The following is a 15,111-nucleotide window of genomic DNA, read 5'->3' as shown; positions in this document are numbered from 1 at the left end:
AAGAGCCAAAAAGAAATAGTTTTATACGGTTATTTATTTGTGAGAGAAATCCCACGAGATCTCATGTTGGTAGTTATTAAAAAAAAACAATATGGCAAGAAAATTAAAATATATTATTGAGACTAAAATGATCCCTGAATATATATGACACTTGCTATACAAATATATAACAATATATTAAAAGACATCATGTTGGATTCTGCGTTCCCTCGAGCGGATGGTGACTTAGGTTCAAAATAATGTTTAGCATATATGTCGTCCCAAAACAATCTTCGATCTTTTAGCAATGAGCCCTTTAATTGAAGTGGTAAATTGAGAGCCATGTATGGGGAGCTGTCGTCACCTACCGCTGGCCAACTTGGAAACTCCGTGGCATTTGGTACAGGCATTCTGTAAATGTTTAATTGAATTTTAAAATGTCATTTCAAATAACATCTTCAAGAGAAATTGTTTAATAAGTATTAATCCTTACCCAGTGGTGATAAAGTTGGCCCATAATTTTCGAATTTGTCTCTTCATTTCCCGATGTTCAGGAGTTAATTCCGTTTCGTCCCTTAGAAATGAATCAGCTACCGCCATCGTTTGGGCGCAATGCTCTGCACCACGCACATTTGTGTATGGAACATAAGGTGTGTCTTCGTCGACAAAGGAATACTCGTACAGATATATTTCATCGTTACCCGCCGCTACTTGTAGACCTGTCGTCCTTAAAATTGAATAACCAAAAATAACATCCGTAAAATAGTCGACGTAGTTTAAAACTGTCTTTTCACCCACTGTTTCGTTTCCAAAATAAAAATATTGAATTCTCTCAGAAACTTCTTGACGCTGTTCCTTATTTTGAAATTGTAAATCAGCTGGAAGGAAATCTGAAAAGTTTTCATTCATTTGATTTTTCCAAAAATCAAATACAAATATTCGAAACAATCCTTCCATGTTCGCGAAACCTGTTAACATCGGTACTTTTTGATAGTTACCGCTTTTCAAAATATTTACTGGGCTATCAGTAAGAAACGTTTCTTGTCCTATCTCACGTTCAACACATGGGGACATTAGAAATGTTGAGTCAGATCGGAACATAACATCAACTGAAAATAAAGTATCATGTGAAGCATTCTTATAAAATTGCTCTAATGCCTGAATGTCATCAACGTTTGTGAAGTTCAATAGCTTGGCATATTCTTTTGCTTTTTCTATTGGATCTGATTGAATGCTAAACGCAGCAGTATTAGATGCACTGTCCAGAATAGCTTTGGTGAATAAACCACGAGTAGTGTTAGATACTACTAATAAATCAACGGCCGATGCACCTGCACTAAAACCATAAAGAGTAACGTCTTCTGGGTTCCCGCCAAAATATCTGATATTTTTCTGTACCCAACGTAACAAAGCAACTTGGTCTTTCATTCCAGCGTTTCCGGGAATATCCTCTGTACCCAAACACAAGAATCCATGTGGTCCAAGACGATAATTGAAAGTAACGACAACCATATCTGTAGTTTTCATTAAACTTTTAAAAGAATACATATTTCCATAGCCCACAACGTAAGCACCGCCGTGAACTATGACTAAAACGGGAGCATTTTCAATAATGGTATTAGGTACAAAGACATTGGCAACGAGGCAATCCTCAACAGCAGTATTCGTATTCGTATAATAACCATCTTGAGGGCATATTATTTGATTATTGGTTGCCTCGTATATGTCATCCCATGTATCTGGAGGAAGAGGTGCCTGGAACACAAACCGTTATATGTACTACCTTAGCAATGATACCTTGAATGACGTGAAAAGTAATATACGTTGGAATATGATATTACCTTAAATTTTTCGGTGTTTGTAGGCGCTTTGGCATATGGAATACCAAAAAACTCAAACACTTCTCCATTAGCGTCCAGGTAACCCCGAACTGGTCCTTGCGACGTTTGCACTACACGAAAATTTGAATTATTTTCAGCACAACAATATAGTGATATACATAAGTAAAAAATTATCCACACAGAGGTTAATAACGTCATGATGAGCAAAGTGTTTTCGTTCAATTAAAAGCTACTTTATTTATATATCAAGCAGTTCTATCATCAAAGATATAATGATGATAAGACTGCACAGTGCTTACCAAATTATCTGTGATATTAGTCACTTTCATTCATGATTCATCCACGCTTAAATTGTAATTTTCAAATCTGTTTTGCTTCTAAAAGCCTTTTTCGCCAATGAACAAATTTCGATGAGATTTTGTATAATAGAAATAATTATTATTTATGTGAGATACAGAGATAGATACAAAAACGAAATATGATGGTAAATTAATACATAGTAAGATAAATTTGAAATACTACATGTAAAATGTTATATATATTTAAAATTTATCTTAGTATGTATGAACATTCAAATCGTTGAATCTTTTATTCATCATTAATACAATTAAATACATTATCATTATTTTAATTAATTAAACCTTTAAACAATAAATTATACAAGGATATTAGATATAATAGAACCTGTTGATTAAGATATGAACTGCAGGCTTACAGTAAGACAGCTTGTATCGTAATTCGTAAGCCTGTAAGCCTTCCTAATTGCAATTTGCAATTAATAAGGTAAGTGCAGGTACTCATTCAATCAAAATTTATGCTCTTCATTTTAAAATAAACCAAATGAAGGCTAAGTATCTTCTAAGATCTATCTAAGATAATAAATATATAATTGTATGTAGAGGAAAGGCACCAAATATAGAATCCTCACCGAAACTTCCAGGCGCGTTGAGAGTAAAATTTCATGGTCGCGAGGTCGTGGAATGACAATACCGTCATGGCATGTATATATATCGTATAGAGTAAGGCGACAGTTACTGTCGAAATAAGAGGTCATAATACGGCCCCAGATGTGAGCGAGATGTGATCCTACCGTCGCAATCTCTCAGTCCTTATCAAATTAAAGTTTATTTAAAATTGTGTTATTACCAAGTGAATAAAAAATTAATCTTGGATATTTCCATGTCGACCTAAGTGCTAATGTTTTGAATTGTTATCATTAGGTGTTCGTCATAAATTAAAAGAATTGATGTTTCGTATATCAGGCAATCAGAATAAACATGATAGGTATATTATCTTGGTATACCTAGAAATCGAAAACAAAAGGGTTATCTAAGTATTTGTAATAATTAATTAAAATAATTAAGTTGTTTTTTACATAAATTTGTTTTTATTTAAATAATTATTATTTATTATTAAGCATTTATTAGAAATGAATAAGTGTCTGATAAAAAAATTAAATCGGTATCTATTATAGAGTTATTAGTAGGTATGTGAGCGTGCTGGTAAAAAGATACGTGTATACTTTAAAAAGAAAACAATATGACAAGAAAACTAAAATATACTATTGAAGCCAACATGATTCTGAATCATGACACTTGCTATACAAATATATAACAATATATTAAAAGGCATCATGTTGGATTCTGCGTTCCCTCGAGCGGATGGTGATTTAGGTTCAAAATAATGTTTAGCGTATATGTCGTCCCAAAACAATTTTCGATCTTTTAGCAATGAGCCCTTTAATTGAAGTGGTAAATTGAGAGCCATGTATGGGGAGCCGTCGTCGCCCACCGCCGGCCAACTTGGGAACTCCGTGGCATTTGGTACAGGCATTCTGTAATTAATGTTTAATTTAATTTTAAAATGTCATTTCAAATAAAATCTTCAAGAGAAATTGTTTAATAAGTATTAATCCTTACCCAGTGGTGATAAAGTTGGCCCATAATTTTCGGATTTGTCTCTTCATTTCCCGATATTCTGGAGTTAGTTCGTCCTTTGCAAATGTGTCACATACCGCCATCGTTTGGGCGCAATGATCTGCACCACGCACATTTGTGTATGGAACATAAGGTGTGTCTTCGTCGACAAAGGAATACTCGTACAGATATATTTCATCGTTACCCGCCGCTACTTGTAGACCTGTCGTCCTTAAAATTGAATAGGCAAAAATAACATCCGTAAAATAGTCGACGTAGTTTAAAACTGTCTTTTCACCCACTGTTTCGTTTCCAAAATAAAAATATTTTATTCTCTTTGAAACTTCTTGACGCTGTTCCTTATTTTGGAATTGTAAATCAGCTGGAAGGAAATCTGAAAAGTTTTCGTTCATTTGATTTTTCCAAAGATCAAATAGCGATATTCGAAACAATCCTTCCATGTTCGCAAAACCGTTTAACATTGGTACTTTTTGATAGTTACCGCCTTTCAAAATATTTACTGGGCTATCAGTAAGAAACGTTTCTTGCCCTATGTCACGTTCAACACATGGGGATATTAGAAATGTGGAGTCTGATCTGAACATAACATCAGCTGAATTTAAAGTATCATAGGATGCATTTTTATAAAATTGCTCTAATGCCTGAATGTCATCAACGTTTGTGAAGTTCAATAACTTGGCATATTCTTTTGCTTTTTCTATTGGATCTGATTGAATGCTAAACGCAGCAGTATTAGATCCACTTTCCAGAATAGCTTTGGTGAATAAACCACGTGTAGTGTTAGATACTATTAATAAATCAACGGCCGATGCACCTGCACTAAAACCACTCAGAGTAACATCGTCTGGGTTCCCGCCAAAATACCTAATATTTTTCTGTACCCAACGTAACAAAGCAACTTGGTCTTTCATTCCAGCGTTTCCGGGAATATCCTCTGTACCCAAACACAAGAATCCATGTGGTCCAAGACGATAATTTATTGAAATTAACGACAACCATATCTGCAGTTTTCATTAAACTTTTAAAAGTTAACCCATTTCCAGAGCCAAGAACATAAGCACCACCGTGAACTATCACTCAAACGGGAGCATTTTCAATAATGGTTTTAGGTACTAATAATACATTAGCAACTAGACAATCCTCAACAATAATGGCATCTTCTGGTATATTTATATTATAATCTGACGTCGCGTCAGCGTCGCGTCGTCGCAACGCAAATATTTGACGCATAGCCAGCCACACGGGCGCTGCGCCATCGCAGCGTACAACTACAACTGAGCGCTGACACCCCCTCCCGCTTCGTCTCGGGGGCTGCTGTCTGTCACGTGTGCGTTGCGCGCCGCAGCGCGCCGTGTGAACACCTTGGTTATTTGTATGTAAAACGACGCAGCGACAGCGCTACGACGACGCAACGCTGACGCGACCGTCCGTGTGGACTTACTCTAACTCTTATCATAGAGATATGAAAAATAGATGTTGGCCGATTCTCAGATCGGGGTAGATCTATATCTATAGGTTTGATAATATAGGTTTGATGAGAATCTTTCCAGCCATTTTGGACTAACATTGTCATAAGAAAATTTTATATTGTTTTATACATATATTATATGACGGCGTTTTGAATATATCGCTGGCTGAATACGCACAATAAATAGGTCTTAACATTGTAGTTAACCTATAATTCCATTATATGAGATGTGAGCGAGATGTGTCCGTCCATCGCGTCGCTCGTGGCGATCTCTGTCCTTATCAAATTGAAGAGTTTATTTTAAATTTTGTGATAGTGTGTAAATAAAAAATATTCTTAGATATTTTCATGAACACAATGTTTTGAATTATTATTAGATATTCGTCATAAATGATAAGAAAAGATGTTTCGTATATCAGGCAATCAGGATAAACATTATTAGGTATTATCTTAGATAAAATAATTGGTTTACACAGATATCGGAAATAAGTCATTTTAATTATTATTTCATTCCTTATATCTGCTACAGTCAAAACCCTGAACCAGTCAATATCCTTATTGACGGTTATTAAGGTTATTGACTAAGGGCGTCGGTTAATATCCTTATTGGCTGATTTTATCTGAGAAAATCAGTTAATAAGGTTATTGACCGACACCCTTAGTCAATAACCTTATTGACTGATTTAAAGAGCAGACATTCAGTCAATATAGGTTTTAAGTTAAAACCTATCTAATGAAATATAAAGTCACTTTTAACCAACGTACTGAATAGATTTTAAGTTTTAACACTTAAATCTTTCTGTAATAAGCAAGTAAAACCATAGCGAGTTTTACTTGCCCATTACAGAAAGGTTTAAGTGTCAAATTCGACCCAGTAGGTTAGGTTAGGTTTGAACTGCGATCCTCACGCACGAGCCAAGCTAGCGAAGCGAGCGTGCCGCGGCAGCGGCCGGCGAGTACCAGAACCGACTCGCTATTGTTTTACTTGCCCATTACAGAAAGATTTAAGTTTTAAAATTTATTCAGTACGTTGGTTAAAATCTATATTGACTGAATGTCTGCTCTTTAAATCAGTCAATAAGGTTATGGACTAAGGGTGTCAGTCAATAACCTCATTAACTGATTTTGTCAGTTAATAAGGATATTGACCGACGCCCTTAGTCAATAACCTTAATAACCGTCAATAAGGATATTGACTGGTTCAGGGTTTTGACTGTAACATATCTAATGAAATATAATTGAAATATTTAATTTGTTTATTTAAGTTAATTATTATTATTTTTACGCCTTAGTATAAAAAAATAATAAGTGTCTTTTAAAATTAAAATCGATATAGTAACTATAACTAAGTAGTAAGTATATATTATAAATAATCGGTCATTATATAATAAACAAGCCAAATAGAAATATGTATATGTAGGTATGATAGATACAGTTATTAATATGTGAATGTGAGCAACAGCTGATGTTGGTAAATAGATACGGGTTACGTATTAAAAAGTAAAAACAAAACAAAATGGCAAGAAAACTAAAATAAATTATTGAGACTAAAATGATCCCTGAATCATGACACTTGCTATACAAATATATAACAATATATTAAAAGGCATCTTGTTGGATTCTGCTTTCCCTCGAGCAGATGGTGATTTAGGTTCAAGATAGTGTTTAGCGTATATGTCGTCCCAAAACATTCTTCGTTCTTTTAGCAATGATCCTTTTAATTGTAGGGGTAAATTGAGAGCCATGTATGGGGAGCCGTCGTCGCCCACCGCCGGCCAACTTGGAAACTCCGTTGCATTTGGTACGGGCATTCTGTAAATGTTTTTAATTCAATTTAAAAATGTCGATTCAAATAAAATCTCTAAGAGAAATTGTTTTATAGCAAGGTATATACGTTCTTACCCGGTGGTGATAAAGTTGGCCCATAATTTTCGCATTTGTCTCTTCATTTCCCGATGTTCAGGAGTTAATTCCGTTTCGTCCTTTATAAATGAGTCAGCTACCGCCATCGTTTGGGCGGTGTGATCTGCACCACGCACATTTGTGTATGGAACATAAGGGCCTGTAGACAAAGTAACAATTACAAAACGATAACGAAGTTAGAAATCGCAAAAATGTATGGGATTGACATACGCCGCGTTAGATCACGTGGTCTATCTAATGTCAATCCCATACATTTTTGCGATTTCTAACTTCGTTATCGTTTTGTAATTGTTACTTTGTCTAAGGCCCCAGGTGTGTCTTCGTCGACAAAGGAATACTCGTACAGATATATTTTATCGTTACCCGCCGCTACTTGTAGACCTGTCGTCCTTAAAATTGAATAGGCAAAAATAACATCCGTAAAATAGTCGACGTAGTTTAAAACTGTCTTTTCACCCACTGTTTCGTTTCCAAAATAAAAATATTTAATTATCTCAGAAACTTCTTGACGCTGTTCCTTATTTTGAAATTGTAAATCAGCTGGAAGGAAATCTGAAAAGTTTTCATTCATTTGATTTTTCCAAAGATCAAATAGCGATATTCGAAACAATCCTTCCATGTTCGCAAAACCGTTTAACATCGGTACTTTTTGATAGTTACCACTTTTCAAAATATTTACTGGACTATCAGTAAGAAACGTTTCTTGCCCTATGTCACGTTCAACACATGGGGATATTAGAAATGTGGAGTCCGATCTAGACATAACATCAGCTGAAATTAAAGTATCATAGGAAGCATTTTTATAAAATTGTTCTAATGCCTGAATGTCATCAACGGTTGTGAAGTTTAATAACTTGGCATATTCTTTTGCTATTTCTATTGGATCTGATTGAATGCTAAACGCAGCAGTATTAGATCCACTTTCCAGAATAGCTTTGGTGAATAAACCACGTGTAGAGTTAGATACGATTAATAAATCAACGGACGATGCACCCGCACTAGAACCACTTAGAGTGACATCTTCTGGGTTCCCGCCAAAATATCTGATATTTTTCTGTACCCAACGTAACAAAGCAACTTGGTCTTTCATTCCAGCGTTACCGGGAACGTCCTCTGTACCCAAACACAAGAATCCATGTGGTCCAAGACGATAATTGAAAGTAACGACAACCATATCTGTGGTTTTTGTAAGGTGGTGCCTCGGGAGAGGATTGAAACACTAGGACTGCCAAATGAATACTGTATATTTGATATAAAAGATGCCTTATTAAATAGATACAAAACTAGGTTACACGTGTTAGGTATATAGTTAATATTATTATAGTTAGTACTTATATCTAAATTTAAGCACTAGGTACATCTCATCTCCACCGCAATAAAAAAAAATAAAATAAACACTAACAATTTATTTTATTTTAGCTTACTTATGTTCATACAGTACAATGTCCTATTATCATAATTATTTCCATTACAAACTAAATAGTACATAATATTATAAACGTCTTGACAAAATTATTAGGTAATCGGTTCAAAATACATTTTTAAAACCGTAACTTTTAACAAAATTATTAGGTAATCGGTTCAAAATACATTTTGGTTCTGTTTTTATGAATAACATAGTTTTTATTATCTTTAAGTATTTCTACATTGGGTGAACATTCCCTTACTACTTTATATGGACCTAAATATATGTTTTGAAACTTATTGCCTGTTTCATTTTTTATTAAAATTAAATCATTCGGTTTATAAGTAACCGGATTAATATTACGATCATACTTTTCTTTTCTTTTCAATTTACTAGATATAAGATTTTCTCTCGCCTCTTTTTGTGAGGTCTGTATTCTAAATTTGAGTTCTAAAGGATAATTATCAAAATTGTACAAAGGCTCAACTTGTGCAGATTGCAAATTTGATGGTAAATTACATTTCTTACCGAACACCAACTCATAGGGAGTAAACTTGGTCTCTGTGTGTACCGCAGTGTTATAGGAAAAACACCAAAATGGAAGCCACGTGCTCCAAGCTTCTGGGTGATTTCCTGTCTGTATTCGCAAGTAGTTACCCAATTGTTTGTGCGAATTCTCCAAGGCACCGATACTTTGATGGTGATATGCGGTTGACTGCAGCTTGTTAATATGCAAAAGTTTACAAACCTCTTTCATTGTGTCCGATAAAAACTCCGTACCTCTGTCAGTAGCAATTTCCTTCGGGATACCATACCTGAGAATCCAATTGTTAACAAAGTTCCTAGCTACTTCACTCGACCTTTTTGACGTTAATGGATAAGCCTCGATGTACTTACTCAACTCACATTGTATAGTTAAAATGTATACGTAATTATCGTAATCTCTATCTAACGGTCCTACAATATCTAAATATATTTTCTCCAACGCCGAACTTGCCGTTGAACTTATCGTCATAGGCTCCTTAGTATAGTGTGAGGAATGTTTTTGTTTTTGACATTTATCACACCTTTTTATAAATTCTACAACATCAGCTTCTAATCTTGGCCAAAAATAATATTTCTTTATGTTATTTACCATTCGTCTTATGCCAGCATGTCCACTTGTAGGTAATATGTGAAAATCATTTAAAATTACACGCTGATCGTCTTTATTACTTATTCTCTTTGTTCCCCTTAAAATACATATACGTGGTCCGGACCAATTACTTATGTTATCTATCTCATTTATTAACTTTTCCACAAATATATTATTTTTCTCCGATTTGATGAAGTATACTTCTTTAATATTTATTTTCCTACAAAATATATCTAGCTCTCTCACAAATTCGCCTGGCGATAATTGCGATCGAGAAGCTAAATTAATAAAAATAGTATTCATTGAGGGTACATAACTCAAACATCCCTTCTCATACGTTATCTCTTTCATTTTACGATATCGATTTAATTCATAAGCGCTTATGAAACGTAACTCCGTGAAATATTTCGGTTTACTATGTATTTCTACAACTTTTGGTTGATCAGGCCAATCGTTCTTAGAAATAATAGCATCCCGTTGTTGTCTAGCCAACTGACCACGCGTCATTACATTCATCACCGTTTCATTCATCTCTTTCAATTCCTCGGAAGTTAAATGCAAACGTGAAAGTGCATCCGCGGCCGAATTATTCTTCCCTTTCAAATATTCAATTACAAAGTCGTACTCCTCTAACGTTAATCTAAATTTAATTAAACGACTAGATGGATCTCGCATTCCAAACAAATACATAAGTGGCTTATGGTCAGTCTGAATTTTGAATGTCCTTCCATACAAATATGGACGAAAATGCTTTACAGCCCATACAATCGCAAGCAATTCCTTTTCAATAGTCGGATACCTTTTTTCTGCTTTATTTAGACTACGACTAGCATACGCTACAGGCCTACCGTCGCTATTACACAAAACTGCACCTACGCCGTATCCTGATGCATCTGTTTGTAGAATAAATTGATTAGACTCTGAAAAATCAGGATATTGTAATACAGGATGGGATATTAAATTTTGTTTCAATAATTCAAATGATTTTTGGCATTCTTTATCCCATTTGAAAGTTACATTTTTCCGACACAAACTATTTAACGCATACGCTTTTGTTGCAAAATTAGGAATAAATTTCCTGTAATAGTTCACAAAGGCAACGAATCTTTTGACTTCATCGACTTTAGTAGGAACCGGGTAGTTTTTAACAATCTCTATTTTATCCGAATCTGGTATAACACCCTCTGCTGATACAATATGACCCAAGTAAAGCAGTTCCTTCTGTAAGAAAATACACTTTTGCGGATTTAACTTTAGATTGACTTTTCGTAATCTTTCAAAAATAGACTGTAAATTTTTGATATGACTAGATAAGTCCCTACTAAAACAGACTAGATCGTCCTGGTACACTAAGCATTTTTCATATGTTAACCCTGTCATCGCCATAGTCATCATGCGCGAAAATGAACTAGGGCTGGTCTTTAAGCCCATAGGCATTCTAGTCATCTGAAACTGTCCCGAACAAAAAGCAGTATACTTGCGACTGTCTGGGTCCAAGCTCACATTATAATAGCCTTGATGTAAATCTAAATGAGAAAAATACATGCAACCGGATAAAGAATCTAAAATTTCCGTTATATTTGGAAGAGGAAATTTATCATCATGTATACTGTTATTTAGTTTTCTGTAATCTATAACCAAACGCCACTTTTTGTTTCCACTTTGGTCACATTTCTTTGGCACTAACAAAATTGGACTGGACCATTCACTTTGACATGGTTCAATAATATTTTCTTTTAACATTTGATCAATTTGGTTATTAATTTCATTTTTCAATGCATGAGGCAATCGATAAGGCTTTGAAAAAATTGGCTGAATATCTGGTTTTACTTTAATTGAGTGTTGATAAATATCAGTGGTTGATAATTTGTCTCCTTCCAAATAAAATATATCGGGATACTTAGCACATAAACTTTCTATATTAATTTTTTCTTCTTTATTTAAGTTACTTAAATTCAACTTTGAAAATAATGTTTTAACTCGCGATGCATTTTTCTCAATTTTATCAAAGCTACAAATATTATATTCCTTCAAATTTTGTATATCAAGTTTAATTTCAGACAAAGTTATATCTTTCGAGGTCGAATTCAAAATTCGGACTGGTATTTTACCATCAATTGGATGTACTATCATACTCGCAATAAATACGCCCTCACACAACTCTTTCGTACATACCAAACATTCCTCTGTTAAACTAGTATTAATAAAATGAATCGACTCTGACCTAGCAGGTAACGATAATAAATTACTACACGAGTCTAATAATTGCAAAGATATTTGTTTAGATTCACTAATCCATAGTGACAGATTATTATGTTTCATATCAATGACCGCTTCATACTTTCCTAAAAAGTCCTGCCCTAGAATACCGTGCGACTTACAAGGCAAGGTGTCAAATACATAAAACTTATGACTAATACACTGCCCGTGTATCGTCAACTGTAAACATACATATCCGATAGCCTGTACCTTTCCACCTATCCCATTTATTGTAATATTTTCTTTGTTAATTGGGATGTCAAAATCTAAAACATGTTTATATTTAATAGCCGAAATTGAGGCTCCCGTATCTATAAGCCAATTAAATACGTGACTGTTTTTATAAAATAACTCTATGTAATAACTACTATCGCTAGCTAAAATACTATATGTTATAGGCACGAAAAAACTCATTTTCAGTTTCTAAATTCTGAGTGGATGAACTCGATTGAGGCTGTGACTCGTCAGTCACTGCTGTACGAATCTGTCCTCTGAATGGTCTACGACCCCTAAAATAATTATTATTAAAAGTTCTACCTCGATATGACGCTCTGCCCCGGGGCGCTCCCCGTGGCTGCGATTGAGGCTGCTGGAACCATTGTCTGGTGCTGGTAGGCGGCTGTCGCCAGTTGTTGCCTTGCCAACGATTATTATTGTTGTACGCACCTCTTGGAGTGTTCTGATGAGAAGGCGGCCTGGAAGTGTTTTTAAAGAAACGATTATTATTATGTCTTAGTGTTAACACTTCAGCGGTTGAACTTGAGCCTGAAACGTCCTCGTCGATTGCGGCTTGAATCGCATCTTTCAAATATTCAAATCTCTGCGCCGTAATAATGGTGCCAATCCTACGGTTTCTCAATCCGTCACTAAATTGCCGAATTGCCTGTTTTTCATTTATTGATTTTAAAATATTAAACTTTTCCTCATTGCCTTCGGATTGAGAAATTGTAAGTTCAACGAATAATTCGGATAAAGTTTTTCCGAACGCATCAATAGACGCGTCATTTTGCTTACAATTTAAAAATTGTTTTTGCAAAGCACTCGTAGACTTTTTAGGTAAAAGAAGCATTTTCATATCATTTAAAAGATTTGGAACAGTATCGTACTTTGTTTGTAATTTTAGCCTAGCAGATTGCGACAAACGGCTTTTCAAAACAAAAGATATCAAATGCGACTGTGACTCATCATTTAGAACCGAACTATAGTATTCAATTCCATCGATAAGTTGTCGTAAATTAGACAATTCATCATTCATTACTGGCAATAAGCTCAAAGCTACTTTTAGGTCAAATTTATCCATTGTTGAAAAACTCTTAAAATTCTCTGAAATTTGACACAATTCAGTAATTTCCGCAAATAATTTCTTCAAATCCTCACAATATTTTTTAAAAACAATAAGCTCATCCTCTCCTAAGCTTTGCTTATCCAAACTACCTATGTAGTTGTTATATTTTGTAATGACACATTTAGCTTCGCCTAGTTTTGTTTGTAATATTTTACCCTGTCGTCTAGAAGGTCCTATTTTAATTAAATATGTTCTAATAGCTAGCAAATCATCACATAATTTCTTTAAAAATATTGCCATAGAGTTTAACAGTACATAATATAATTAATGATAATAAAAATATATTAACATACCTGAATAGAATTGAAGACCTCGTTTCTCAGCATATTTTAACAATAACTGTAAAATTTATTATAAAATACAAGTAAGTATACACATTACACTATGTTAGAATAATATTTTTAACTACATTTGATTATAATTTTTGTCATCTTTTATATTTAGGTTACATGACATACATGACTTTTAATACCTATCTATTCGATAACATACACATTTTTTTTTTTATATATAGTAAATAATACTATACGCTTAGAGTCCACTAAATATCATGTTTATCAACTTTGCCGAATTTTCACGAAAACACTTACACGCTCACATTACACTTATTATTAAATATTTGTTTGCTTTTTTTTTCACTTTTACATCACTACACTTCGTTCTCGTTCTCGCCGATTTTCAAGTCGGGGTACGCCTGGCGCCGTCGAAACGAAAACGACGCTCCCTGCTGCTATTCGCAACCTCCTGTCGTATCCACCTTAAGTGGCATTTTCTGTATATTTTGAATACTCCATAAATAATACCCAAAGTCAAGCAGATTACTATTATATATAGCAATATATTTGATGTCTTCAAATAGTTTTCAAAATGGTCAACTGGCGCACTATTCGTGCCCCCTGCCGAATTTTGCGCTATAACTATGTAGTCTTCCTTGGACTGCTGCTTCCCCATTTTTTGAAGCTCACACTTGCGTTGCCTTCAAAAGATTTTAATATACTCATTTTTAATACTTTAATTTGCTCGGGCCGAGAACACACAGTACCATATATGTAAATCGGCGACGCGGCGGCCGGTGTCAAAATACACGCGCGCGTGCACCAACTTTAGGCAGGGTCGCCATGTAAGGTGGTGCCTCGGGAGAGGATTGAAACACTAGGACTGCCAAATGAATACTGTATATTTGATATAAAAGATGCCTTATTAAATAGATACAAAACTAGGTTACACGTGTTAGGTATATAGTTAATATTATTATAGTTAGTACTTATATCTAAATTTAAGCACTAGGTACATTAAACTTTTAAAAGAATACATATTTCCATAGCCAATAAAGAAACCACCACCGTGAACTATCACTATATCGGGAGCATTTTCAAGATTGGTATTAGGTACAAATACATTAGCAACGAGGCAATCCTCAACAATAATAGCATTATCTGGTATATTCGTATAAAAATCTGGTTGAGGGCATATTATTTCATTATTGATTGCCTCGTATATGTCATCCCATGTATCTGGAGGAAGAGGAGCCTGGAACAGAAACCGTTATACGTGTACTTCGTTAAAAATTACACCTTGAATATAATATCATCACGTACGAAATTCAGGTTACCTTAAATTTTTCAGTATTTGTGGGTGCTTTGGCATATGGAATACCAAAAAACTCAAACACTTCTCCATTAGCGTCCAGATAACCCCGAACTGGTCCTTGCGACGTTTGCACTACACGAAAATTTGAATTAATTTCAGCATAACAATAATATAGTGATATACTTAAATAAAAAATTATCCGCACAGAAGTTGGTAATGTCATGATTAG

The 15,111-nt window shown here is 34.5% G+C and overlaps 3 protein-coding genes across 3 annotated transcripts; all 3 read right to left on the bottom strand.

Moving 5' to 3' along the window:
• Nucleotides 1-92: 92 nt before the first annotated feature.
• Nucleotides 93-2,029, bottom strand: LOC149909822 (uncharacterized). Its single transcript, XM_090118174.1, has 3 exons — nt 1,821-2,029; nt 473-1,734; nt 93-390 (listed from the first exon to the last, which is right to left on the bottom strand). The coding sequence occupies exons 1-3, from the start codon at nt 2,016-2,018 to the stop codon at nt 123-125; spliced, it is 1,728 nt and encodes a 575-aa protein (XP_089974300.1). The 5' UTR covers nt 2,019-2,029; the 3' UTR covers nt 93-122.
• A 1,333-nt stretch (nt 2,030-3,362) lies between these two features.
• Nucleotides 3,363-4,935, bottom strand: LOC149909821 (esterase FE4-like). Its single transcript, XM_090118163.1, has 2 exons — nt 3,740-4,935; nt 3,363-3,654 (listed from the first exon to the last, which is right to left on the bottom strand). Exons 1-2 carry the CDS (start codon nt 4,666-4,668, stop codon nt 3,372-3,374), a joined length of 1,212 nt encoding a protein of 403 aa, XP_089974289.1. The 5' UTR covers nt 4,669-4,935; the 3' UTR covers nt 3,363-3,371.
• A 1,809-nt stretch (nt 4,936-6,744) lies between these two features.
• Nucleotides 6,745-15,111, bottom strand: LOC149909820 (uncharacterized). The gene is made up of 5 exons (XM_090119923.1): nt 14,905-15,111; nt 14,584-14,822; nt 7,463-8,347; nt 7,128-7,286; nt 6,745-7,037 (listed from the first exon to the last, which is right to left on the bottom strand). Exons 1-5 carry the CDS (start codon nt 15,103-15,105, stop codon nt 6,773-6,775), a joined length of 1,749 nt encoding a protein of 582 aa, XP_089976049.1. The 5' UTR covers nt 15,106-15,111; the 3' UTR covers nt 6,745-6,772.

Source organism: Colias eurytheme, chromosome 3, assembly GCF_061535395.1.
Source record: "Colias eurytheme isolate Ceu_HAF_F1 chromosome 3, ilColEury1 Martin Lab GWU primary, whole genome shotgun sequence".
Lineage (NCBI taxonomy): Eukaryota > Metazoa > Arthropoda > Insecta > Lepidoptera > Pieridae > Colias > Colias eurytheme.
Note: the sequence above shows the minus strand (reverse complement) of the source record. Positions and strands in the feature narration are given on the sequence as shown.

Bases quoted from the DNA above. Each gene is read 5' to 3' on its own strand.
- LOC149909822 (XM_090118174.1), bottom strand. From the start codon at position 2,018: ATGACGTTATTAACCTCTGTGTGGATAATTTTTTACTTATGTATATCA. The intron at 1,735-1,820 runs GTAATATCATAT...TTTGTGTTCCAG, and splicing joins CAAACACCGAAAAATTTAAG to GCACCTCTTCCTCCAGATAC. The intron at 391-472 runs GTAAGGATTAAT...AAACATTTACAG, and splicing joins GCCAACTTTATCACCACTGG to AATGCCTGTACCAAATGCCA.
- LOC149909821 (XM_090118163.1), bottom strand. From the start codon at position 4,668: ATGAAAGACCAAGTTGCTTTGTTACGTTGGGTACAGAAAAATATTAGG. The intron at 3,655-3,739 runs GTAAGGATTAAT...CATTAATTACAG, and splicing joins GCCAACTTTATCACCACTGG to AATGCCTGTACCAAATGCCA.
- LOC149909820 (XM_090119923.1), bottom strand. From the start codon at position 15,105: ATGACATTACCAACTTCTGTGCGGATAATTTTTTATTTAAGTATATCA. The intron at 14,823-14,904 runs GTAACCTGAATT...TTTCTGTTCCAG, and splicing joins CAAATACTGAAAAATTTAAG to GCTCCTCTTCCTCCAGATAC. The intron at 8,348-14,583 runs GTACCTAGTGCT...TCCTCTCCCGAG, and splicing joins TATTCTTTTAAAAGTTTAAT to GCACCACCTTACAAAAACCA.